This window comes from Saccopteryx leptura, chromosome X (assembly GCF_036850995.1).
Source record: "Saccopteryx leptura isolate mSacLep1 chromosome X, mSacLep1_pri_phased_curated, whole genome shotgun sequence".
Lineage (NCBI taxonomy): Eukaryota > Metazoa > Chordata > Mammalia > Chiroptera > Emballonuridae > Saccopteryx > Saccopteryx leptura.
The window spans coordinates 96,945,212-96,973,096 of record NC_089516.1 but is presented as its reverse complement, the minus strand read 5'-3'; the positions used below and the strand labels follow the sequence as shown (position 1 = coordinate 96,973,096).

The 27,885-nt window shown below is 36.9% G+C and overlaps 1 protein-coding gene and 1 pseudogene across 3 annotated transcripts in view; both read right to left on the bottom strand.

Annotated features, from left to right (window-relative positions):
- RNF128 (ring finger protein 128) overlaps positions 1-27,885 on the bottom strand; it is a 113,417-nt gene that overhangs the window by 27,358 nt on the left and 58,174 nt on the right. For all 3 annotated transcript variants that reach the window (XM_066356738.1, XM_066356736.1, XM_066356737.1), the window contains exon 2: positions 4,896-5,143. In XM_066356738.1, coding sequence (XP_066212835.1) covers positions 4,896-5,143 — 248 coding nt within the window. The remainder of the gene's footprint in view (positions 1-4,895; positions 5,144-27,885) is intronic.
- LOC136385984 (lysine--tRNA ligase pseudogene) lies at positions 18,158-26,713 on the bottom strand (annotated as a pseudogene).

Here is a 27,885-nt window from a genome sequence, read left to right as displayed (position 1 = left end):
AGAATGTAGTTTAGTTTTTCCTTGTCTGAGACCTCACAGGAGTGCTATCTCTTTTGTAGGGAACTACAAGGACATGTGTTACATATCTCTGCTCAGGGAGCCAATTTGAGTCTCAAGGTCTGAGGCTGAGATTGGAGGGTCTGGTCACTAGGTAATTCTGCTAGCAACTGGCCGTGCTGCTGAAAATCAGGAGCCCAGCAATGAAACTAGCTGTATATCATCAATCATGATTGATCTGTCAAGCAACCTTGACAAGTTGGTACAACATGGTCCATTGCTCTAGGTGTTTATAACAAAATCATCAATAACAACATAATGAACATGTTGAGTGCCATTTATTTGGGGTTGGCTAAGGGCCAATCATCCATCCGTTGATGATTTGTAAGGAGTAAGCAAGTAGATCTACTGTGTTATATGCTCAAAATCCAACCCCTTGTTCTTGGTCAAGGTCTTTTAAACAACACAATAGTCATAGTTATTTGGGCTTTTACAGTTAGTACAGCATTTATATACCAGGTACAGTAAGAACAAGGCAAGTATATGTAATACTTTAGAAGCCAACAAAGGGTGAAAATAGGCTCAAATAAACAACTTTTTCAATCTATAGGACAATTTCAAATATATTTATATCGATGTACCCATTTAACACCTGTTTCCTCCCTTGATCTTTGCCATAAACTGTATACAGGTTTTTAATATAGTAATGAACTAAACCTAGTTCTTCCTCAGGCTAATCGCTCTCCATTATTACCATACATCCTGGGAAGATTTTAATTTTCCAATAATTCAATTATCATATGATTTATTTATATACAATGTTGTTGAATATTACCAACACTACCATTATCACACCATATTACAATGTAGTTGTGATAAAGTTTGGTCTGGTTACAAAATAAATCAAGAAGTACCACAGAGTACTTATTAAACTTCTTAGAAGAGTTGTTCTTTGCCCACATACCAAGTATTATGTACAAATGTCATCACCCATGACAATAATTCTATCATTTCTAGGTTTCATATTAGCTGAAGACAAACTCAATCATTTGTCTCAAATCATATTATTATATAATTAATAAGATCACATTTACTGTTGTGTAGCAAGGCCGTCTCCTTTGCCTGGGAAATATATGAGTATCATTCAGTTTTATTCCTATTCCTAAAAGCTAGTTTTATTTTGGTCTACCCTTTGGTCAAGATCAGTTAGAGATCAGCAATGTAAGTTATAAATTCCACCCAGAAAATTGTCATAAATTTGGGGATCTGCATGTATCTCAAAGATGTGCTCTCTAAGCTTCCATCGCTAAAAATGGAAGGCCATTAGCTCAGGGTTACTTGTGCCTCCATTAGCAGTAAAATAGTTAACAGACTCTTTTGTGCCAGAGTATCCCAGTCTTAAGAGCTGGTATACTCTAGCATTATGTATTGGATCTGTATAACTATATTATCAAGGCTTTATCCTCTTTCCAAGTGGATTCTCATTCTTTTCCTTCTTTTTGGAAGATGATTCCTTCTAATCTGTCCTTTTTATAGAGAGTAAATTCTTTTCTTCTGAAAGTCACTCTTCATTAAAAGTAAATTCAGCTTGTTCCATTATATGTAGGCCAGCTTTTACTTCACTAAGAGCCCACTTTTGTTTCACTAGCCAATGTAAAATCCAACACATGCCTTGTTGCCGTTGAGTATTAATTGCTTGAATATAGTTAGGATACATACACTGTACCTCCAAATGCTGGGTGTTCCATGCCAAAGCCAAAAGTATAGCAGTTATTCCAAAATTCAGTTTAGTATGAGCATGCCATAAGGTTTTCCATAATCCTCCTTGTCTCAGGTTAGGGTTCTTCCCAGTGGAGACACAAATCTACCATGTAATGCCTAGTACATTATTTTCATTAACAACCCACTGCTAGTTTTCATCTTGTTTGAAAGCTTTCCATACACACACAAAAAAAGAGATAATATGTGTTCTTACACATCATACTATGACATGTCAGGCATAAAGTCACTATGTGCTGCTCATTTTTGGGGGGCATTTTGAACATCAAAATTTATGGTTATACATTTATCAGTTTGCCTGACATACACTATGCATCATAATGGTTTATAGGGAAGAAATTCCTGAATATTCTAATAAATTCCTAACATTCTAATGAAGGTAAGTTTTTGTAACTCAGTTTCATTACCATTTCTACCTGTAAAATGGGAATAATGCAATTAAATATTTAGTGCTAGTTATAGCCATCATACACATCAAGCTCTCTACCCTTTAAAAATAAATAGGAAGTCAGGAAAATTAACATGTGAATAACATTCTAGTACTTTCAAATATTTATTAGCAAGAGGGGTTATTATTCATATATTTAATCCTTTAGTCACCAAGGGATAAACAGATAAAGATACAGCCCACTAAGTAGTGACAGAGGCCTTTTGAAAAGCCTTCTCTAGAATGTCAGAAGTAATGTTATTGTTTACCACTTGTACAGAATTAATTTTCATAAATTATACTATAAATTATGAAAATTACTTAAATTAACAATAAGACCAAAGTTAAATATCCAATGAAAGTTGTGGGCACCAGACAGTTCTTAATTAACTGTATTACTTGCTGACAGGGTTTAGTGCCATGTTAATAGAATTTTTATAACACTTAGAATATAGAAACACAGACACCACTATAAACATAAGCAAACCAAACACTCTTTTCATTGTAACTATAACTTGGGTAGTTACTCATATATGACATTTCTTTCCAATCTCAGAGATAAAAACAGCACAATATACAAATGTCAAATATTAACACAGTGTGAAATTATTGAATGGCCTGGCACAGGAATTTGAAACATCCTTTTGACTACAGCTAGTAACAGCTGAATCTGCCACCAATGTGATAGCTGCTTCTCTGTGGAGGATAGAAGTCAATTAATTTTAAAAATTGAGAAAATCATCACTCATTACCATATACTTGAATTTAATCATAATGAAGATTTTATAAGATTTCAAGTCTTATCTGTTCCTAAATTCAATGGTCTTCCTTGCCATAAAGAAATCCTCACTGTTTCTCCATTCCCAAATAAACTGGGTTCACCTTTGCTTCTTGGAGAAAGAGTGCATGAAACGGCGAGAATTTCACTGTCTTGGAAGGATTTTCTTAATTCACATAAAAATGTATTATTGACCCCTATTGAACATTCTGGAGACATAGCACATCACTCAGTTGCTATAGTGAAAATATTTGAAGGGGAGGAGTGAAGAAATAATGGTGGCTTGGACTAGGATGGAAGCAATAACATTGGAAAGAAGTAACCAGATTTTGGGTATATAATGATAATATAATGCTCACCAAAGTTAGGGGATCAGAGAACGTGCAGATGCTCCAGTACTTTTAGCCTTTTATATAGTGCATTTTCACCAAAGAAATAAGTTGGTTTTGCATCTCATTTGCATAATTGAATAACTTTCTTTGACTTGTCATTTGCTTTTCTAATATTCTTGTTTAATAAAAAACTCAAATGCTTTTTTTATTGCTTCATATTCAATTAGGGGAAATATCCCCTAATTTTTGTGAGCAGTGTAGAATCGACAAGTTTTGCTTATAAAGGTTATATGGGAACTGAGAGAAAAAGAAGAAAAAAAATAACTTCAAGGTTTCTGGCCTAGAGTCAAGAGAAATTCTTTTGAAAATGGAAGCAGTATTAGCATATTTCTGTGTTCACAGTAACAGAGGCCAAGGCAGAGGATACAGAATAGAGATATAGAATGCAGTTAGATAAGTAGGTATGGTAAGAACTTGTGGAAGCATTCTTTTGACTACTTCAATTTTCTCAGTGTAATAAGATAAAAAATAAAAGTTGAGAGTACAGTTGGAGCAGATGTTGGAAGTTAAAGAAGGAAGGAACACTTAGGAAAACAGGAGAGAAAATGGCTAAGAAAACATGGTATGATTGTTGAGCAGCATTAAAGGATAACTCTGAGTTCATGGTCAGCCTATCTATGTCCATGTTTTTCTATTAGCTCAGCGATGCAAAGTGCAGGTAGAGAGTAGGTGAGAAACAGGATTTAACCAAGGTTGGATTTTGACAGCTAGTATAACAAAGAAAGAGAAGTGCAAGGGAACTGAAGATGTATGTGTGGGAGTAACCATGGAAGTTAAGCTGGGTAAGGACAGATAGTTTAAGGGTGGTAGGATCAAAGACACACAACAAGAGGTACTTCCATAGTCAATGATTTGGTATTTTTGCTCTATTATTTATATACTTTGTACTTGTTTATATATCAGTTGTTAAAATATGGTGGGAATTAGGAACATGTGACTCTGTTTGGAGCCTAGCATTATATCATATTTAATTATATTTTTAAACGTTCTTTCTCAGGACCTTCAGTATAGTCTCTTTTCCTGGACCTGACCCCACTCCCCTACACATACACACATGCAAACACACGCCTGCTTGGGCACACGCATATATACCTGTAAAATAACAGTGGTTACCTTTGCCCGGTGACTAGTTTTTATTATATGGAGTTTTGCGTGAAGTTTGTTTTTCCCTTGCACTTTCTAATTTCTAAATTTTCTATATTAAATATAAAATGCTTTTGCAATTTAGAAAAAAATATTTAAAAGAACATATATATTTATACCCATATATAATTAAATGCTGGCTGTGCCCCATAATGAGATGTCAGAAGACTTAATCAGAAAGGATTAAGGCTATAGACAATTTACAGAAAATAAAAGATTTGAGAGGATGAAAGCTGACATACATTTACAAACCATAAGCTTTCATAAAACATATGTATGGATCATTGTCTAGCAAGTAAAATGATTAAAATGCATGACACTGAAACTGCAATTAAAATAGTAAAGTATTTTTAAATTAAAAGAAAGGACGATTACTAACCTGTTTTCTGTTTTGAGCCCTTGCATTCCGTAATCTTCGAGCAGAATAAAAGATAAAATAGCCCACAGTTGCTGCCGTAATAATAAAAAAGGACACAGAAACAAGGAAAATTGAATAGTGATTCACCCAAGGGCCATGTTTCTTCCCTACTTCGATGACCATTGTTACTTGTATGCCTCTTTGAATTGATTGTAGTATTTTTGTGCCTTTCAGATTGCCAATCATAATTGCAACAATGTCTCCTGCACCTGTAAAAGAAAAGGAATATAGTTTTAGTTTAGTAAAGCATTCTTATTATAAAAAATTTAAATGCTAACGTGACTTTAAATGAGGCAAAGGAAGGATACTAAGTGATTCAATTAACGTTTTTGCTGCATCTACTACACATATATAAGTTATAGGGATATAAACATGCTAAGACTTGGTTACTGATCATAAGGAATTCAGTTTAGTAAGGAAGCTATGATATATAACAAATAACTTTCCTCTCCTTAGGTTAACCACTTATAATTCAACAGTACTGAGGTTGGGTCCCAATTTGCCTCTCAAATGGAGGCTTTCTGACAGATTAATACTCCCCTGGATGATACAAAATAGGGCTTACATCCTAGGAAATCTGAGATTTGGGAAAGGAAAATATTTAACTATATGTTTTCCAATTTATAAGGTGATAGACTATCTTATGAGCTCACTACTAAAAAGTTCATTGTAAGAATTTACATATCCAGATTAGTAATTTGAAGCAAATAATGCTTAGAAGCACAAATGTACAACATATTGATAAAAATATTTGTTACTATTCAACACCAACTGAAATCAAGTCTGAAATTAGACTAAATTTAATACTTAGTCTAATAGTATAAGTCTTAGTCTTATTGACCTTGAGAATGAAGATACGTAGTAAGAAGGACTCCTGATGGCTGATTGGGCTCAAATTTATACACAGAGCCTAGCAGTCATTGATGAACAAAGGCCTCTCACTTAAGCTGTGCTTCAGGGAGAAGCATGAACTAAACTGCCTGTGACCTGCACTGAACTGCCCTGTTGTACTGTGCCCCTGCTGTTTGAACTAATTTTTATAAAGGAGTTCCTGGAATTGTATTTCAACTAAGACATTCCCCATTCAATTGAAGATGCATAGTTATATCCGCATCAGCATCTTCACTGAACAATCTGAGTGGCTCCATTTCAATCAATCAAGACAGTTCTTTTTGAACCAAATTGTGAAGATTTGGAGTCCTCATTTGCATGAGAACAGACCAATCAGGGACAAGTGGTGGGGACTTCAGTATATATAAATAAGCTCCCCTCTGACTTTTGGAGCACACTTTCCCTTTCCACTGTAGATTGCGTTTGTCCAGCTGGAGCTGTATCACCCATACTGCCTTGTCCTCTCATGTTGGACTGACCCGACAAGAGCGGAACTCTCTATGCAGGCTGGAGTAGAGCAGAGCTATTTCACTGGAGAAGGGCCAGAAGCTGTCTGCACTGAATAAAATCTCCTCCTTCACCATACTCCAAACTGGGGATTCCTGTTGGTGTTGAATTGATGCCACTGACCATCGGTTGACAGTCTAAAGGCCTAATCTTTGTAACACCTCCCTCTCTACCTGACCTTTTACTAATCTTTGTCTTCCCTGACCCCTAACTGTATAAATCTTGTGAAAAAATAAGGGACAAACATTATTTTTGCCAATGTTATGAGGACGTCAAATTACTCATGCCATTTCAATGCTTATCAAGGTTTATATTCCTTCTAGTTTATACGACCTGATACCAATAATCTGAAGCAAAATAATAGAGTTCTTTGAAAGCTAAGAGATTATCAACCAGAGAAACCTCCCACTGATATTAGGTTAGGGTACTATTTCAGTTAATGATCAAACTCAAATCTGGAAGAAACAAAACGACACGCCCAAGTGCACACACACACACACACACACACACACACACACACACACCTCTAAAAGGCCCTTAGAATATAATTTAAATACAAAAGTACAATATGAAAATAGTATTCCCACTATCAATAATCAAAGAGGCCTGACCAGGCAGTGGCGCAGTGGATAGAGCGTCAGACTGGGATGCAGAGGACCTGGGTTCGAGACCCCGAGGTCGCCAGCTTGAGTGCAGGCTTATCTGGTTTGAGGAAAAGCCCACCAGCTTGAACCCAAGGTCGCTGGCTCCAGCATGAGGTTACTCGGTCTGTTGAAGGCCCACAGTCAAGGCACATATGAGAAAGCAATCAATGAACAACTAAGGTGTTGCAACGCGCAATGAAAAACTAATGATTGATGCTTCTCATCTCTCTCCGTTCCTGTCTGTCTGTCCCTGTCTATCCCTCTCTCTGACTCACTCTCTGTCTCTGTAAAAAATAAATAAATAAAAATAAATAAATAAAAATAATCAAAGAGTATAAACCTTAAATGGCAATATACATAGCAGAATTATTACCCAAGTAATCCCTTAAATTTATGGTCCCTAGTGGCCAACGTCTTCAAAAGATCAAGATCCTTTTCTTACTTGAAGTTACTAATTTAAAAACAATATTGCCTTGGCTAGATGGCTTGGTTAGTTAGAGTATCGTCCCCATACACAAAAGGTTGCTGGTTTGATCCCTAGTCAGGGCACATACAGAAACAGATTGATATTTTGTCTCTCTCCCTCTCCCTTCTGCTCTCTAAAATCAATAAATAAATTAAAAAATAATATAGTCAAAAGGTATTACTTCAGATTTTTTAAATTCTAAAAGACAATTTGTATGTATGATAGCTATTTAATTAAACCCTTTCATAAATGTACTGACTCATTTGCAATTATTCAATTTGGTAGACAATGACAACTTATTCTTCTCATTTACATGGGGAAAATTTAAAAAGCAATGGAAAGTCTGAAATGGAAAGGAGTCTGAAATGCCTTCTGTTGCTTATTTTTCTTCTATTAGTATATGATCCAATTCCTTCATGGGGATAGAGAATTGGTGACTTTGCAAGAAGAGTGGCTCATATTTCTATTTATTTGCAGGCTGCACATTTCTAGCTTTGCCACTAAAAGCACAGACTTTGTCTTTTCTCTATAATACATCTGTCAGGAAGATTTCTTGTTATAAAGTTTTGATTAATTATATAAACTTGCATTCATTTCTGATGGTATAACCTGTATAATCTTTGAAAGCATGGATCATTCTAAATAGTTTGAGGAACATATTATAATTTTAAAGATTTATTTTTTATCACAGATGTGTTCTTCTAAACTTTTTTGAATAATAGAAATAAATTTTCATTTCTTTAGAAGATATGAGGTGGGTAGCAGGGGTAGATACTCAGGAACATACTGGCCATTGTAGTCAGATGGAGATTAGAAAACAATGATAGTCAAGAAATACATTGTCAATCCATAATGAACAACGCTGTGCTTCAATTGCCCTATTCATATTCATACATGGTATATATAGTCCAATTATTTAATTAGCTTTCTAATCATATGAAAGACCTACTTCTAAGCATTATTATATGTCTTCTCTTCTTCACACCACTGCATCTATTTAAAAATTGCTTCTCCTCCAGTGTTCTCAATAACAGTTAATGGCATCACAAACCTCTGGTCACTTGGTTTAGAAACTTCAGAATAACGTTTGAATACTTACTGCTAACCTACTAAGTCAGGGGTCCCCAAACTACGGCCCGCGGGCCGCATGCGGCCCCCTGAAGCCATTTATCCGGCCCCCGCCGCACTTCCAGAAGGGGCACCTCTTTCATTGGTGGTCAGTGAGAGGAGCATAGTTCCCAATGAAATACTGGTCAGTTTGTTGATTTAAATTTACTTGTTCTTTATTTTAAATATTATATTTGTTCCCATTTTATTTTTTTACTTTAAAATAAGATATGTGCAGTGTGCATAGGGATTTGTTCATAGTTTTTTTTTATAGTCCAGCCCTCCAACGGTCTGGGGGACAGTGAACTGGCCCCCTGTGTAAAAAGTTTGGGGACCCCTGTACTAAGTCATGTAGATGCTACTTCCTTGACATCTCTCATTATCAGATCCTTCTTTTCACTTCTGGTGCCTACTTTCAACTCAAAACACTCAACCAAACTTGGGTCTGAAGAAGAAGTAAAACAGCCTTTCAGGGAGAGAGCTTGAGGGCTTCAGTGCAAGTGCCCTCTGATATTTATATTGGTTGTTCAGTGATATTTTGTTTACGGCTTCAATCCTGGCTATACTCTGGATAACTGAGGTTGCCAGATAAGATTTATCTATAAACTAGACCCGGGGTCCCCAAACTACAGCCTGTGGGCCGCATGTGGCCCCCTGAGGCCATTTATCCGGCCCCCGTCAGTGAGAGGAGCATAGTTCCCACTGAAATACTCAATACTGGTCAGTTTGTTGATTTAAATTTACTGGTTCCTTATTTTAAATATTGTATTTGTTCCCGTTTTGTTTTTTTACTTTAAAATAAGATATGTGCAGTGTGCATAGGGATTTGTTCATAGATTTTTTTATAGTCCAGCCCTCCAACGGTCTGAGGGACAGTGAACTGGCCCCCTGTGTAAAAAGGTTTGGGACCCCTGAACTAGACCTTGTTCGAAGTGCTTTATATCCATTAATATATTTCATTTTCACATCAACCCTATAAGGTAGGCTTTTCTATTATCCCATTAAAGATAACATTGACTGGCCTGACCTGTGGTGGTACAGTGGATAGAATGTTGACCTGGAATGCTGAGGTCACCAGTTCAAAACCATGGGCTTGCCTGGTGAAGGCACATATGGGAGTTAATGTTTGCTGCTCCCCCCTCTTTTTCTCTCTCCCCTCTCTAAAAATGAATAAATAAAATCTTAAAAAAAAGATAACATTGACTGACTTGCCTAGAATAACATAAGCTAGTAAGTGGACCACTGATATCTGCTTTATACCACTATTCTACAGCATTTCTTTATCTTTAATAAATATAAAGATATTATTTGAATGTAAAAATGTTAATTAAATAGATACATTCGAGGGGGTTGTGGTAAATGTTTAAAAACTGGCTTTTGGTGTGGGGAAGGGGGAAAAAGAATCCTTGATTTCTATTATTTTCCAATTTCCGTGGTGTAAATACTACCCCCATGGCCATATGAATGTGGATTTGGGAAAATATGGGTACAACTGGCTAAGCCATATGACTCTAGTATACCACTGGACATTAGAGTCAAAACTTAAATATAAGTATTATAAAATTCAAAACATAACAGAGTTATTTTGCTTATTCATTTCATTTATTCACACCTACTTTGAAAGACCAAAGTTCATGTACAGTATCATGTTAAATGTATTCTAGTTGTTACTCTGACATAAACCATAAAATATGTATCATAAGTTTCCTAAGAAAAACAATCAGACTTCTTTTTGTGGAACACGGAGAAAAAAAACACTTTTCTGATTGGTGTGTGTGTATGCATTGCTAAAGCAGGTTTTGCTGAGCCTATTTCTCTCTTAAGCTTTTTCTGTCCTTAAAATACTAGAGATCGAAGATTGAAGCTGTTACTATGCTGCAGCTAATTCCAAAACTCTCATATTAAAATTAGTGACTTTGTAAGTGATCTTCTTAAAGCATCACAAAACATATTCTGCACATACAGTTGGTCATTTATTATAAGTACCCTGTATGTGGTCGTATTCAGAATTTATTCTGAATGTTTGATCTCCCTAATTTATTGTGTGCCAAGGAATAGAAAGCAAACATAAAAATACACACACAAAGGTCAGAAGTTTTCTTCATTTTAAATAAGATTTAGAAGATGTGAAGGATAACATTTTCTCAAAAGGATGAATAGAGTATAATCTTTTGCCTATTTGGAAGGATGTAATACTGATACTCCCTTCCTAGGGAAACTCAAAGCACTTCTTCAAGTGTTTAGGAGAATTGATCTTCCTTGAAGGTGGGAGTTCAGACGCTCAAGAAAACAAATTCAATTAACAGATAACCAACCTATATCATGGAATATATGTTCTTTATGTGTTTATGTTTATTCACTTATAGTAGCACAACAACATATTAAATAGAAAGTTATATTACAATCTTTAAAATTATTAACATTTCTTCAAGACATCCTGATAGTTGATCTTTAAAACCAATGTTGATAGACTAATATATTGACTCTTGTACAAGTTGCCAGGCTTTTCACTTTTCTTTTTTTTTTTTTTTTTTTTTGTATTTTTCTGAAGCTGGAAACGGGGAGAGACAGTCAGACAGACTCCCGCATGCGCCCGACTGGGATCCACCCGGCACGCCTACCAGGGGTGACGCTCTGCTCACCAGGGGGCGTCGCTCTGCCGCGACCAGAGCCACTCTAGCGCCTGGGGCAGAGGCCAAGGAGCCATCCCCAGCGCCCGGGCCATCTTTGCTCCAATGGAGCCTTGGCTGCGGGAGGGGAAGAGAGAGACAGAGAGGAAGGAAGGGGGGTGAAGAAGCAAATGGGCGCTTCTCCTATGTGCCCTGGCCGGGAATCGAACCCGGGCCCCCCGCACACCAGGCCGACGCTCTACCGCTGAGCCAACCGGCCAGGGCCGGCTTCTCACTTTTCTATCCAAAATTTCAGTATACCAACTATCTCCTCTGGAAAGTACCAGGCTTAAGAAGCCAAATATGGGTTGCACACATTAGTTGATTAAAAGATAGTGCTAATGCTAATAAGATCAAGGTTATGGTTCAATTAACCTTCTTATGGACCAATTAAACAAAAGAGAATACCTCTAATCTCAATTCATTAAGGTTTTTTTAAAAAAATTAGTTTTTTTAATTAATTAATTTATTTATTTAGTATCTATACACATGCCAAACACTATGCTAAGACTTAGAGTTACAGAAAGGAATAAAATGTAGTCTCCTCCCTCTAGGCACTTGCAAGTGTTTTCTCTATGTGAGCTATTCGTTATTACAAAGAATAAGAACTAAGCCAGTGAAACAAATTGTGCACATTTATTATCACCTCCAGTAGTAGGAAGAAATAATTTCCAAATCACATTCTGAACTTACACGAGGTTAGTATTTCTCCCTATATAAAAAAGAATACTTATTTTTCTTTAGTGTCCAATAATTTGTCAAAATAATAAATTGTACTTGTTTAGATACTTCTGAATTCAGTAGTGCTCTTCATTTAAAAATTGGTAACCAGGCCCTGGCCAATTGGCTCAGTGGTAGAGCGTCGGCCTGGCGTGTGGGGGACCCGGGTTCAATTCCCGGCCAGGGCACATAGGAGAAGCGCCCATTTGCTTCTCCACCACCCCCCTTCCTCTCTGTCTCTCTCTTCCCCTCCCGCAGCCAAGACTCCATTGGAGCAAAGATGGCCCGGGCGCTGGGGATGGCTTCTTGGCCTCTGCCCCAGGCACTGGAGTGGCTCTGGTCGCGGCAGAGCGACGCCCCGGAGGGGCAGAGCGTCACCCCTGGTGGGCGTGCTTGGTGGATCCCGGTCGGGCATATGCGGGAGTCTGTTTGACTGTCTCTCCCCGTTTCCAGCTTCAGAAAAATACAAAAAAAAAAATTGGTAACCAAAAATAGATTAGAGTTTGGGCCAGGGAAGATGCATAGTGCAGCAAAAATAACAGAGTTGCAATCTTTGCCTAAAGAAAATAGGGCTGTAATAAATTTTTAAAGGAATATAACTACATTTCTTCTTCTATCCCTTTGTAATTTCTAAATCAACTATTCATTTCATTCTTTTTTCTTTTTTCTTTTTTTTTGTATTTTTCTTTTTTTTTTTTATAATTTTATTTTTTTAATAGGGTGACATCAATAAATCAGGATACATATATTCAAAGATAACAAGTCCAGGTTATCTTGTTGTTCAATTATGTTGCATACCCATCACCCAAAGTCAGATTGTCCTCTGTCACCTTCTATCTTGTTTTCTTTGTGCCCCTCCCCCTCCCCCTTTCCCTCTCCCATTCCCCCCTCCCCCCCCCTCCCCCGTCACCACCACACTCTTATCAATGTCTCTTAGTTTCACTTTTATGTCCCACCTACGTGTGGAATAATGCAGTTCCTGGTTATTTCTGATTTACTTATTTCGCTTCGTATCATGTTATCAAGATCCCACCATTTTGCTGTAAATGTTCTGATGTCATCATTTCTTATGGCTGAGTAGTATTCCATAGTGTATATGTGCCACATCTTCTTTATCCAGTCATCTATTGACGGGATTTTTGGTTGTTTCCATGTCCTGGCCACTGTGAACAATGTATTTTTCTTAAGTTGGAAATGGGGAGGCAGTCAGACAGACTCCCACATGCGCCCGACCGGGATCCACCCGGCATGCCCACCAGGGGGCGATGCTCTGCCTATCTGGGGCGTTGCTCTGCTGCAATCAGAGCCATTCTAGCACCTGAGAGAGGCCACAGAGCCATTCTCAGCGCCCGGGAAAACTTTGCTCCAATGGAGCCTCGGCTACAGGAGGGGAAGAGAGAGACAGAGAGGAAGGAGAGGGGGAGGGGTGGAGAAGCAGATGGGCGCTTCTCCTGTGTGCTCTGGCCGGGAATCGAACCTGGGACTCCTGCACGCCAGGCCGACGCTCTATCACTCAGCCAACCAGCCAGGGCCACTACCTATCCACCTCAATGAAAAGGAATCTATGCTATAAGTATCTGATGATGAAAACTGACCCTTAATTGGACAATAAAACTCTGTGGCATAAAGCCCGATCACAGAACAGCTGTCATTTAGGGATTTCAATCTCTAAACCCGCACTTTGTTTCAAAGGTGAGTGTGAGCTCATTTACACACTTTTCCTGCTTGAACTGTTAGGCAATATCATTAAGACAAACTATAAATTGCATTACTTATACGCCTCACTATCTGACTTGTAGTGATAAATCAAGGATTTATTCATAAATACTAATGAATTGTATCTGATAGCTCAATTTTCAAAGTGGAATATCAGAAAGTTGTCATTTTAACAATTCAAATATATCAATAGCACTTTATATTTGACAATTGAAAGGTCAAGGTTATCTAATCTGAACCCTAATTGCTTAAACACCAGCCCGAATCCAGTATATCTCAAACCTCACTTATCTTTTTACCACAACTATAGCAGTCACTCAAGTTTTTATTATTTATTTATTCAATTTTTATTGAATTTATAGAGGTGACATTTGTTAATAAAATTATATAGCTTTCAAGAGTACAATTTTATAATACATTATCTGTATATTTTATTGTGTGTTCATCTTGAACTTCCTATTTAAAATCATTAATAACACAATATGGCTCACGTTTTTTATATTTTCACTCTGCTACCTAAAGTATTTTGGGAGAAGAGACTGATCAGGAATAAGTAGCAATTACACAGCACAAGAAATACAGACTCCAATTTCAAAGGTTCAATAGTGAATAAAGGTTTTGGCATTTGCCTATCTCAGGAAAAAAGGTGATAAAATATGGTGTAGCAACTCTTACTACTGTTACTGAATATCTTTCAATTAAAATGTTAATATAAATAAAGGATGTCTCTTCTGGGCCCTACTGGCTAAAAGTTTTTTCTAGTTATTATTCATAATATATAGACATTTGATCAAGGATCTTGCTGGTGCTAACCCCTTTCATGTCTTTCAAAAAAATAATGATATAACAAAAATAAATCAGTCAGAAAAAGACAAATAGCATACGATTTCACTTATATTTGGAATCTAAAGAACAAAATAAATGAACAAACAAAATTAAAAGACTCATAGGCACAGAGAACAGACTGATGGTTGCTAGAGGACAGGGAGGTTGGGGACGGGGTGAAAAAGGTGAAAGGATTAAGAAGTACAAATTGGTAGTTACAGAATAGTCACCAGGATGTAAAATACAGCATAGGAAATATAGTGAACAGTATTGTAATAACTATGTATGGTGCTAGGTGAGTACTGGAAATATTGGGAGGGAACACTTTGTAAAGTATACGATTGACTAACCAGTATGCTGTATACCTGAAACTAACACAAAATAATATTGAATGTAAACTTTAATTGAAAACAAAATTTAAAAATGCTAATGATATTATGGTTTTGGTATAATTTAATTATTTATTTGTGGCCCTGTGTGTGGTAGTCTCAGGTTCAATTCCTGGTCAGGGCACACAGGAGAATCAACCATTTGCTTCTCCACCTCTTCCCCTTCTCTCTCTCTCTCTCTCTCTCTCTCTCTCTCTCTCTCTCTCTCTCTCTCTCCTCCTCCTCCTCTTTCGCAGCCATGGCTCAAATGGCCTGGGTGCTGAGGATGACTCCATGGCCTCTCTCAGGTGCTGAAAATAGCTCAGTTGCTGAGTAATGGAACAGCAGCCCCAGATGGGCAGAGTATCACCCTGTAGGGGGCTTACTGGGTGGATCCCATTGGGGATGCATGTGGAAGTCTGTCTCTCTGTCTTCCTGCCTCCCTCCCTCTCATTTAATAAAAACATAAAATAGCCCTGGCTTGTTGGCTCAGCAGTAGAGTGTCATCCCAGCGTGTGGAAGTCCTGGGTTCGATTCCTGGTCAGGGCATACAGAAGAAGTGACCATCTGTTTCTCCACCCCTCCTCTCTCTCTCTCTCTCTCTCTCTCTCTCTCTCTTCCTTTCCTGCAGCCATGCCTCCAATGGTTCAAGCAAAGCTGGCCCCAGGCACTGAGGATGGCTCCATAGCCTCAGCCTCAGGTGCTAAAATAGCTCGGTTGCTGAGCAATGAAGCTGAGACCCAGCCGGACAGACCATTGCCTGGTAGGGGCTTGCCAGGTAGATCCTGGTCAGAGTGCATGATTCAATCTATCTCTGCCTCCCTGCCTCTCACTTAATAAAAAAAAATTATTTATTTGTGAATGCCAACAAATTTATTGAAAAAAAATGATCAAGTGAAAATTCTGTAGTAAGTTCTGTGCTTCTGGACTTTTATTTAAATATTAACATGTTAATGTAAAATGTATTCATTTTTTTGTGACAGAGACAGAGAGGGATGGATAGGGACCAACAGACAGGAAGGGAGAGAGATGAGAAGCATCAATTTTTCATTGTGGCACCTTCGTTGTTCATTGACTGCTTTTTCATATGTGCCTTGACCAGGGGGCTACAGCAGAGTGAGTGACCCCTTGCTCAAGCCAGCGACCTTGGTTTCAAGCTGGTGCTCAAACCAGATGTGCTCGTGCTCAAGCTGGTGACCCTGAGGTTTCGAACCTCAGTCCTCTGCATCCCGCTGCAATGCTCTATCTACTGCACCACTGCCTGGTCAGGAATAAAATAAATTTTAAAACCTTTTACAATATATTAAATATTCTAAGATTTAATGATGGCATACTTACAGCATCTTGGCATTCAAATGCAAAATACAAGAAGGCGAGGAAAGCTGTTTAGCATCTCTTTCAACCAGTAATCCAGTTTTAATATTAGAAAAGAGAGTAGTCACAAGGAATGACTAAACAAGAAGTAAGGGCAACTGAAGGCTAAAGTAGCTCTTCTAAAACTAAGCTTACATTCAATACTGCCCAATATCTTGAGAAAATTAGTTGGGTCAGTACTTCTGAATTCACGCGTATCTAGAATGAACAAGATCAAGTTATGAAGCATTCCAATATAATTCTCTAGTAAATATTTCCTTCATTAGAGAATCTGAAAGCAATTGAAGTGGGCTTCTGAATATCAACTTTGTCCACAGTAGCTTTCAAGGGCTCTGTTTTTCGTCTATGGCCTGAACTCTTTGGGCAACTAGGGAAGGCCAGTGTATTTCAAAGAGGGAAATAGAAGCTTATCAAAGCAAGTATTCTTTATGTTTTTTTTAAGTGGCATGTTCTTTTTTTTTTTTTTTTGAAAGAGAGAGAGAGAGAGAGAGAGAGAGAGAGAAGTGAAACGAGGAGGGGTGGAGAAGCACATGGGCACTTCTCCTGTGTGCTCTGGCTGGGAATCGAACCTGGGACATCCATACGCCCAGCCGACACTCCACCACTGAGCCAACTGGCCAGGGTTTCAAATAAGTTTAGATGGTACATAGTCTTCCTTGAAACTATAGCAAAACTCAACACATGGTAGTTTCTTAAATGTTAGGTACAGGGTAGAGTTTGAAACCATACCAATGAACTCTGTACTTCCTTAAATGGGGTCCTTTATATATATGTACATGGTTTAGTAATATTTACATTGGTCATTGGAAAGTACTGGTTTATTAAGTTATTCATATCTCACAAATGTGACTCATTTCAAGATGATACAAATACCAAAAAAATCTGTTGTTTTTGATATTGTATCACCATTGCTAGCATCAGACAAATGTAAGTACTAGGATGTTGTCAAGCTCGCATGGTAGGTAAGGTTAATAAAGTTCTAATTTTTGCTTGAATACTTAAATTTTGTCATTAGCAACAAATTCTGTCATTTATTTTCCTTGACAAAATAGGCTCACTTAGTTCATTTTGGAGAAAAAGTCTTCCAAAATGCCCATGTCAGGATAACCACTGTTAACAGTTCTTTCAAGTTAAAAAGTAGTTGTTTGAAAAAAGTGGCTAGTTCAGCTCACAATTCAGTCATACAACTGCTTCCCATTTAATTCACCATCATATTTTGGTCTGCTCCAAAGTGTTTTATGCCTACTTCACATTTCATCACACAGAATATGCAAAAATACTGTGTATGACAGGGTAAGATAAATAATAGGATAATAACATTAATTATTCTTACTGATTTATCAAGGACATTCTTAAGTAAAACTGACATTTTCTTTTTGCTGTAAATGCATGGAGATACAATACAGTTTGGTGCCAGTGTCTTAATTTGTGCTAAAGGCCTAGCAGTTTTTGCCAACCACTGCTTTTCCACCTTCTGAGTAAATGTCAACATAGTGAATATGGCAAATAACGTCTATATATTACTATGAAAATAGTTTTGACCTCATGAATCCCAGATCATATTTTGAAAACTGTTGGGCTAGATCAACGATCCCCAAACTTTAATATGCATGAGGATAACCGGAGAAACTTGCTAAAACACTTTACTCCCAGGTGTACATTTACTGACTCAGTATGTCTGGCTGGAGAATCTGTACTTTAACAAGGTCCATGGGTTCTTTGGCTGCATGTTATCTGTGGCCCATAATTTTATTAATTTTCTTAGTGAAACACTTTATTTTGGTAACAAGGAGTAATAAAGAATTCTTAATTCCTTTTCTTTCTATTAGTGACTGAACTGGGAGAGTCAAATGGATAGTAACATACAAAAATTCACTTGCAGTCCTTAATTTTTTCCAGAAATGCAAAGATGCCTGAGTTATGTGACCTGCAATTGTTATTTTCGCTGCAGCACATCAGCAGTTGCTCCATTTTTCTTCTTGTCTTCAGGTTTTATGGAAGGAAATAGAAGTACTTCCTTGATGTTATTGGAGTCTGTGAGGAACATGGTGGCTTGGTCGATGCCCATGTCCCGGCCAGCTGTGGAGAGCAGCCTGTATTCCAGGATGGTGCAGAAGTGTTCATCTAGGAACAGAGCCTCATCATCACCAGCAGACTTGGCCTTGGCCTGTTGTTTGAAAAGCTGCCACTTCCTCATGAAGTCATTCACCTTGGTGTAGGCGCTGCAGATTTCCTTCTTCATGATATAGAGCTCAAAGTGCTCAGTCAGATTGTCTTCAGAGCCATGTCATTTAGCCAAAGGGCTCATTGTCGTAAGAGATCACAGATGAATGTAAGGTTGACGCAAAACTTCTAGGAACTCCATCAAAAACTTATCAAGGAACCTGGCTGTGGTCCAAGCTGGAGGGCATTCAACAGCCTTTGCCATGCAGATATCATCAAGAATTTTGTTTCTTCAGTTTTGAAAGGCTTAGTTTTGGGCAGCTTTTCTCAAGCTCTTTTACCATGCTGATCCTCTGAAAGGGTAGTGTGACGTTAATAAGTGACCTTTTAACTGCTTATAATGTGCCTCACTATTAACCCTGAAGCCATCTTTTTTGTGTGTGATTTCCATAAGATCATGATAGCTTGTAGGACTTACAGGTGGTGAACTCAGAATTGTGAATCAAGTCAATTCCTTCATTCAGGAACTGGCCTCCAATTTTGTAAATCTGGTTAATGCCACCAAACCCAAACATCTTATGGAAGAGTTATGAAGCAATTCTCATATTTAAATTCATGTCCAGTTTGTTGTGGAAACGGCATGGGCACAACTTCTCCCAGGGAGATATTCATCATGAAAATTGGAATCTCTAGGAATTCCAGCTCACCCAACAAACTTCTTTTATATGTGATGATTTCAGGGTGAATGATACATTTCTGCCTTACAAAGTCTTTAAGGATCAAGCTCAAGAATCTCTAATAATATGGTGTTTCCTTATCTTTGAAGCCAAAGTGAAGATGAGGTTACATATGCAAGGAGACAGCGGTATGATTTCTTAGGGAATGATTCTCAACTCATCCTTCTTGGTTTTCCTAGGATTCCTCTGAATTCCAATTATGTCTCCCTGACCCAGTTTGTTATTGATACAAATAAATTCTTCTAATTTATAATTCCTGTAATTGGCTATGACTTGCAACTTGATCCTCTCTCCTCAAAGGCCAGGGAAGATGAGCTTTCCCTAAGAGCTCTTTAGTCATGGATCCTACCCGCCACCTTTAAGATGATGCCCTTCAGGTGGTCAACAGGCTGCAACCGACTGTATTCTTAGATGAAATGAGTGAGTGAGACATCTATATGGAACTTTTATGGGTATGGGTCCTCCCCATTGACCTTTAGTTGGTGGAATGCTTGGCTGTGGATACAAGTAGTATTGGTTTGGATCCAGATTATTCTCCTTGACACGCAAATCATTGTCAGTGATGGGATGAGTGGCAACAGCATTGACCTGGCTTAGTTGTTCTCACTGAGCTTCTCATGCTTGGCCTCCTTCTCCACTACGTTCTTCTCAGTTTTCAGGTATCTTTTAAGCTCATTTCTTTTATTAGAATGTAGCTTGTCCTTGTGAAGTGCTGTGAAAGGAGCAAGTTGATCCAATTGCAGCTCTCTCTGCCCTTACTGTGCTCAGGAGACTGGCACAGGGACCTCCTAAGAAGCCTTACAGCAGCTTGCACCAACATGTGAGAATACCCTGGAACTAATGATTACCACCACTGTTGCTCAGCTTCAGCTCACCACTGTCACATTTATCTAAGGTCCCTGCATTGCAGCCATCTCTCCAGAGGCCCTGACCTGAAAGGTATGGCCCATAATTTAAGAAATATTAGGCTGGAGTTTAATTATAGTTTGAGTTTCAAGGTTATGATCTGGTCACTCTGCCCAGTCCATTATACTGCATAGAAAAACTCTGTCAATAGTAGTATTTTATTTTTATCAGTAAGTACTTCACATAAAGAAGTTTGAAAATTAACCACATCAGAAACAGGCTCATTCTGTTCATGTTATAATACAACTCCACTGTCATGATTGTCTCTCAGCTTAATCACTATAACAGCCTCCTCACTGGTTTCTAAAATTACCAGTATCAGCCTTACAATTTATTCCCCTCACAGCTACGAGATATATTTTTCTAAAAGGCAAAAAGTGTTATCTGGAGAGTGTTATGTTAAATGAAATAAGCCAGTCAGAGAAAGACAAATACCATATGATTTCCCTCATATGTGGAATCTAATGAACAAAATAAATAAACAAAATAAAAACAGACTCATAGTTATAGATAACAGACTGATTGCTGTCAGAGGGGAGAGGAGTTGGGGAGCTGAGTGATAAAGGTGAAGGTATTAAGCAAAAGAAAAGAAAAGAAATACCAAAAAAAAAAAAAAAAAAAAAGAAATACTCCCCCCCCAAAAAAAAACCTCATAGACACAGACAACATTATGGTGATTACCAGATGGAAAGTGGGGTAGGGGGAAGCAGAAGAGGGTAAAAAGGGAATAAATGGTGATGGAAGGAGACTTGACTTGGGGTGGTGAATCCACAATACAGTATACAGATGATGTATTACAGAATCGTACATCTGAAACCTATACAATTTTCTTAACCAATGTCACCCCAATAAATTAAAAAAATAAACAGAAAAATAAAAATAGAAGAAAAAAATGTACATATTATTCCTTTGCTAAAGCCCTTAAAAAGTTCCATTTCACCTAAAGAATAAAGTTCAACCTCCTTTCAAAAGATTTTGGCCCATCTTGGTTATAAATTCAGCTTTTTCACTGTCTGGTGCAGACTTCCCTTGAGATTATCTGGTTTATTTGAGTTTCACTTAATCTATTAACTCCTTAAGCTTAGTTAGGGACTAGGTCTTTCATCGATGTATCTACAACATCTAATAGAGTATCTGGAACGTAACATGTGTCAAATACATGTTTGATCAATGTAATTTTAAGTATGTTATGTTTAGTGATAATTTGAATCTTGATTCAATCTGAAAACAAATTAATCCTTAAAGATAATTATAATGAACAGATTCTAAGGTACACCTCCTCCCTACATTCAAAGATGGCATATCTTGACAGGACATGTCTGCCTACAGCAGCAAGAATCTATCATATATACATAAGATAAAAACTTGAACACTAATTCTACTATATAGACATTGGGTTTAGTGAGATGCAGACTGCCATACTGCTGATCCCATTGAAATGACCATACTGCCACAGTAGCACTAACAATGGTGGCAAAATCTCTCTCCAATGGGGCTTGACTATACCTAAGTTTCCTTAAATATTGTCAAACTCTAGAGAGGGCCATTTTGGGGTATATCTAAAAATCCCTAGCTAAATTGGCACTTGAGTGCCAGACTCATTTATGAGCTAACATTTAGGAGCTAATACAGATGAAATTTTAGTCCCAAGCTCAATTTAGAATCTAGTTATTTTTTGGTTCAACAGGAGACCAGTGCTTTGGTCACTTAAGAAGTTCAGAGGTCATAAAAGAGAAGTCTTAAAGTAGTTGGAAGTGGTTGAGTGTCTATACAATCTTAAAATAGTGCTGACACTGAGGAAAAGGAAATTATAAGACAGGCTATTGCAAATCCATGCAAAAATTGTAGTATGTATGTTATTTAATTATAGTATATATGTTATTAATTAATTGGGTATCCTGTAATTGTATTAAAATTTTTATAGTAAATTTTTCTATTGTCATAGTTTTGGTTTTGGGGTAGTAAGGTTTCTAGAAACCAAATTCAACATTTGTTGTTGAATCTTTAATGTTTTCTGGAGGAATGAGAATCAGTTAACTCCAAGCATCAATGTTTTCCATCATTTGGGAAAATAAATTGTGCAATATCCAGAGCTGTTCAGAATCTGATAAGAATATTTGATGGTACAAGGTGAAGCAACTACTGAGTAATGATATATAAACAGATCAAAAACAAAGATATTTGTTGAGCAGTATAAAAGGGTAAACAGGAGACTTAGGGGTTTCAGGGGAAAAAAACTCTTATCATTAGAAATTATGGTATATAGGCCCTGGTCAGTTGGCTCAGCAGTAGAGCTTTGATCCCACGTGTGGAAGTCCTGGGTTTGACTCCAGGTCAGGGTACACAGGAGAAGCGATGATCTGCTTCTTCACCCCTCCCCCTCCCCTCTCCCCCCCTCTCTCTTTTCTCTTCTCCTCCTGCTGCCAAAAAGAAGTGATAAAATATAAAACAAAACAAAACATTAGAAGTTATAGTATAAAAAATTAAAGTTTAAATTAAAAAGAGAAATTATAGTGATCCAAATAGAACTGATTCTATTTTCTTGCAATGTGAGATCTTGGGAAGGAGAATTACACTGAATAAACTGTTGTTGTATAAAGAAGAAACATATAAGCACAAAGCCAAACCATGGCTTAGACTTACAATAAAAATGGGACATGGCTTCCACTACTTGCCACTTTACCCTCAATCTTTCAGACCAGGTAAAACTAGTATAAGAATGTATCGAAAGAACAGACATGCCTCTGTACCTTAAATATTGCCAAACTCTAGAGAGGGCCATTTTTGTGTAGATCTAAAGCCTTAGCTAAATTGACATTTGAGTGCCAGACTCAAATATCATTATTGCCAAAAAATGCAATAGAGCCTGAAAATATGAGCTCCCTGGAAGGAAAAGACCACATCATTGTTTATCCTGGGCTACTCCCTGCTCATTCTTCTCTTCCTACCACAACATTCAGCACAGTACTGGTCATAAAAGGGGTGTTCAAATTCTTGTTGAAATTGGAACCACTTTTTGTGTACATTCTCTTCAGGTATACTTTCTAATAGGAAAATTAGGTTGAAAATTGCACTAATTATTAAAATTAGGGAGAGCAAAATTATGTTCAAGATAGGGTATTTATTTTGGTCTGGCCACAAGACCCTAAGGGTGCAAAAGTTAGGGAAATCAAATAGTATTATTCTATTAAGTGTTCGAATTAGAGAAAAAGAGATTTTGGTATGGCTCTGAAGAAATTCTGGCATTATTTAGTATAAAAATTGATAAATAAGAATATCCTGCCAACTGAAACTATTAAATTTCTTCCTATATGAAGTATTATAAATGCTAACTTCTGTGCTAAGAACCATATACTAATTATAAAAATGAACACAAACTTGTCTCACTTGTGGTTTTATCCTTTCACAATAAGTTGTTTCTGAAAGTCAATAAGGAAGATGAACCTATCCTTTAGAACTACACTTTTTAATTATACTTATTGGAGTGACATTGGTTAATAAAATCATGTAAGTTTCAGGTTTAAAATTCTATAATATATCATCTGTATATTGTAAGGTATTCACCACCCAATGTCAAGTCTCTTTGCATCACCATTTATCCCCCCAACACTATCCTCTACTACACCCACCTCCCTTTCCCTCTGCTAATCACTATACTATTGTCTGTGTCCATGAGGGTTTTTTCTAAATCCCTTCAATTCCATTTCTAAGAATATATTTAAAGAAACCCAAAATGCCAATTCAAATAGATGTTTGTTAGTTCATGATGTACACCTGAAACTGATGCAATATTGAGTGTCCACTGTAATTGAAAAATAAAATGGTTTTCAAAGAAAAATTAAATTAAAATTTTGAGGGAAAAGAAAGAAAGAATATATGCACCTCTATGTCCATTGAAGTGTTATTTACAATAGCCAAGATTTGGAAGCATCCCAAGTGTCCATCAGTAGATGAGTGGGTAAAAAAACTGTGGTACATTTACACAATGGAATACTACTTGGCCATAAAAAAGGAAATCTTACCCTTTGCAACAGCATAGATGGACTTGGAGAGCATTATGCTAGGTGAAATAAGCCAGTCAGAGAAAGACAAGTACCATATGATTTCATGTATATGTGGAATCCAATGAACAAAATAAACTAACAAACAAATAGAAACAGACACATAAATAGTGAATAGCTATCAGAGAGAAAAGAGGTTGCAGGGCTAGGTGAAAAAGGTGAAGGGATTAAGTAGAACTGCGCCTTGAAATCACATGAACCTGATACAAAAGACACTGTATTAATACAAAGAAATATAATTAAAATGTTTGTCATCACACTGAAAAGATTCTGTTCTTATCATAGTGAGATAATTGATTTAATCACTCACTGACATTGACGAAGCTTTGTTACAGAATATAGGCTAGTGTAATAAAATGAGGGACAGAGAAGTTACCAAGTTCATGGCAATTCATTCTTTTTTCTTTCCACTTAGTATTTCTTTTGTGATATGCATTGCCAATCTCCAAGACAGGGCTAGAGATGGTGGTGAGGAGGTGGGTATCTTTTAATGAATCTGGCCGCATAGTCAGTACTTTCTATATACTGCTCACAAAAATTAGGGGATATTTCAAAAATGAATATGAAGCAATAAAATATCCCCTAATATTTGTGAGCAGTATATTATCTAATTTATCCCTCACGATAACAGTATAAGGTAAGTAAATTATCATCCCCCACCGTACAGATTTAAAAACTGAGTTACGAAGAGGTTAATTTGGCTAAATTTTGAAAACTATTACATGATAGGTTGGAATTCAAGTGAAAATTCATTTGATTCCTAAGTCCCCTCTCTTGACCACTGTTGTCATCAAAATGTCCAAAAGCCATTTCTATTGTTAGAGGTTATCATCTTGATTTTAAGCTGTTGTTGATGCTAAAAATGGAAATACAGAGTGAAGAAGGAGAAAGTAGTTGTTTTAGTCAGTTAGTTATGTAATTTCTCTGTATTTCTCAGAAACTGCCTAGAAAAAAACAGCAATTTGGTTGTGCCAACTTTTTTTCTGCTTCTGCATATAAAACAATTACAGATTTTAAAATGTAGTGAACAGATATAATTACCAAAGGAGACATATTATGTTTAGTAATAAAATTATTAGCAAAAGGTTCAAGAAAACTAACATTCAATAAATGTCCACTATGTGTCAAACACTTTATTTACAACATTGTAGAAAATGAGAATTATTATCCTCCCTTTTATGAACAAGATAAATGAAGTCCAGGTTAACAACTTGCTTAATGTCACATATTTATTAATTGGTAGATCTGGAATTCAAGGCAAGCAGTCGAACTCAAGGACACCTGTCCTCCCATTGTAATATGTTGTATCCCAATTTCAAATGGAGCACATTCATCTTTGGTACAATAGATTGAGATAAAAATAGAGCAATCATGGAGTTTTCCTTACCATCAAAGGATAATCCACTAGCTTTTAATTACATTACTCAAGGTAAGTCAATTTCTTTGTCTTGTTTGCCAGTTTAACCAAACATTAGCCAGATAGAATCAGCAAAGAGTGTGGGACACGGATGCTGGCTAAGGCAATGGAGGTGACCGGTGCTTTTGCACTAGCCAGTTTCTGTCTCTCTTACACATCCTGTTTCTTTGCCAAAATGAAATAGTGGTGGGAAAACAAGAATTCATAATACCCTACAACTTTAAATATTTTGGAACTGTGTTAAACATAGCTTGTTTGTAGATCTATAAATGAAAACCTCACTCATATATATAACCATACTTTTCTAGCCTTTATTTAAATGACTTTTGAAATTCTCTAATGGGAAAAGATATACCGACCTGGAAATGTATTAATGGCTAACCAAGCCAGAAATCAACGCTATCTTCTTTAAAAATTTAGAAACATTACAAGTGCTATTAAAATAAGCCAATTCTTTTCAGATCACCACAGGTTTGGGAAACAAAGTGCAGTCCATAAGGTGAAGCACACGGAAAAAGTGAGCTAGAGCTTTTATTAATATTATAAAGAAACAGAACAAGTAAACTCTCTAAAGAAGCATGATTGGGAAGAATATGTAGTTGACTCTTAAAAATTGGGGGGTTAGGGGTGCTGAGCCACACACAATTGGAAATTCGTGTATAAATTTTGACTCCCCCAAAACTTAACTACACTTGTCCTTTGTTATCTGCAGGGAATTGGTTTTCGGACACCCCTTATATAGAATGGGTACGCTCAAGTGCCTTAGGTAAAATGGCATAAAACAGTGCATATAGTCAGTCCTCACCATCCACAGAATCCCACCTGCAGATCCAAAATATTGTTTTCTATCCATGGTTGATGTGAAACCCAGGGATATGGAAGGCCATTTTTGATACATACTTTGAATTAGTATAGATATTTTAGACAATACTGTAATTTTAAGGGAGTTCCATATTATTATATCAACAGTGTGCATTTCTGAAAGAGGCAAAACTGAGCACCACAGTATACAAATAGAAAGACCATGCTTGATTTAAGAAAACAGAAGTACACTAAGGATGTACGATATATTTGAGAAGTTCTTAAGCCTTATCCTCCCTCTCCTCCACCTCTTCAAACTCCTACTGTTTATAGGCTGTGCTGTTCTGGTACCACTGGTACTTGAACGCCAGGTTGTTCACATTGCTCTCAGCCTCAGTGAACTCCATCTGTCCATGCCCTCCTCCATGTACCAGTGCAGGAAGGCCTTGCGCCAGAAATAGCCTTAAACTACTCTGAAATGCATATATTTATTAAAAAAAATTCGTGTATAAGTAGACCTGGATGGTTGAAACCTGTGTTGTTCAAGGATCGCTTGTAATAAACTATATTTCATGGGCTGTCATTGTTAACACTAACCACAACAGAAACACTGGGTTGTTCTTTGGAATTAGAAACAATACATTTTCCCATAGTAATATTGCTAAACAGTGTTTGAGTTCCCAAATGAATCCACAGATTATGACACGTGAAATGCTTTGAGGGCTAAAAAAATGCAAATCAAATATAAATTATTATTTAACCCATATTTATAATAAAACTTTTTAGAAAACAATATCATGAAAATACCTAAAGCAAAACAAACAAAAGCACTTAAAATTTACCTTAAATTCTGGGACATAAGAAAAATGTATATTTAATCAGAAAAATTACAAGGTTGATGACAGGTTTTTGTAGAGATTGTGTAAGTGAGTTATGGACACATTCAAGGTCCTTAGATACTGAGAGCACTGGTTTGTTTGTTAACTACACTTCAAAAGAAGTGGAATCACATAAAAGGAAGCTCAAACTTTTTGAAAAGATGGGGCCCCAAAAAGGGGTGTGTGTGTATTTATGTGGGTATGTAAGATTACTTAAAGTAGAATTAATCAAGCTATGAAGGAAAGATGAAAGGGATAGAAAAGTAGGTCATAAAACATGTCCCAAAAGAAAATGAAGTTGTACAGAAGCTGCCCTTGAATTAGTTTCTTGTGTGAACCACCAACTGGTGCATTTCTATATAGCAGAATATCATTTCAAGAGAAATGCTAATTATAAAAAACAAGTATACTTGAAATCTATACAATTTTATTAACCAATGTTACCCCAATAAATTCAATAAAAATTTGAAAACCAAGTTAATTCAATTTTAATGATTTCTTAAATGCTATTTTGATGTTCTGCATATTATTAATAAAGTGTACAATAAGAACACCATGATACCTCTCTGTCCTTATCCTAAAAATTTGTCCTGTTTTCTAGAATGACAAAAACTGCTGTCATCAGATGAACCCAATGTGTCATGGGTGAAAACTACTAATATATTGGTTTCTTCATACTAAGCTGTGAAACTTAGCACTAA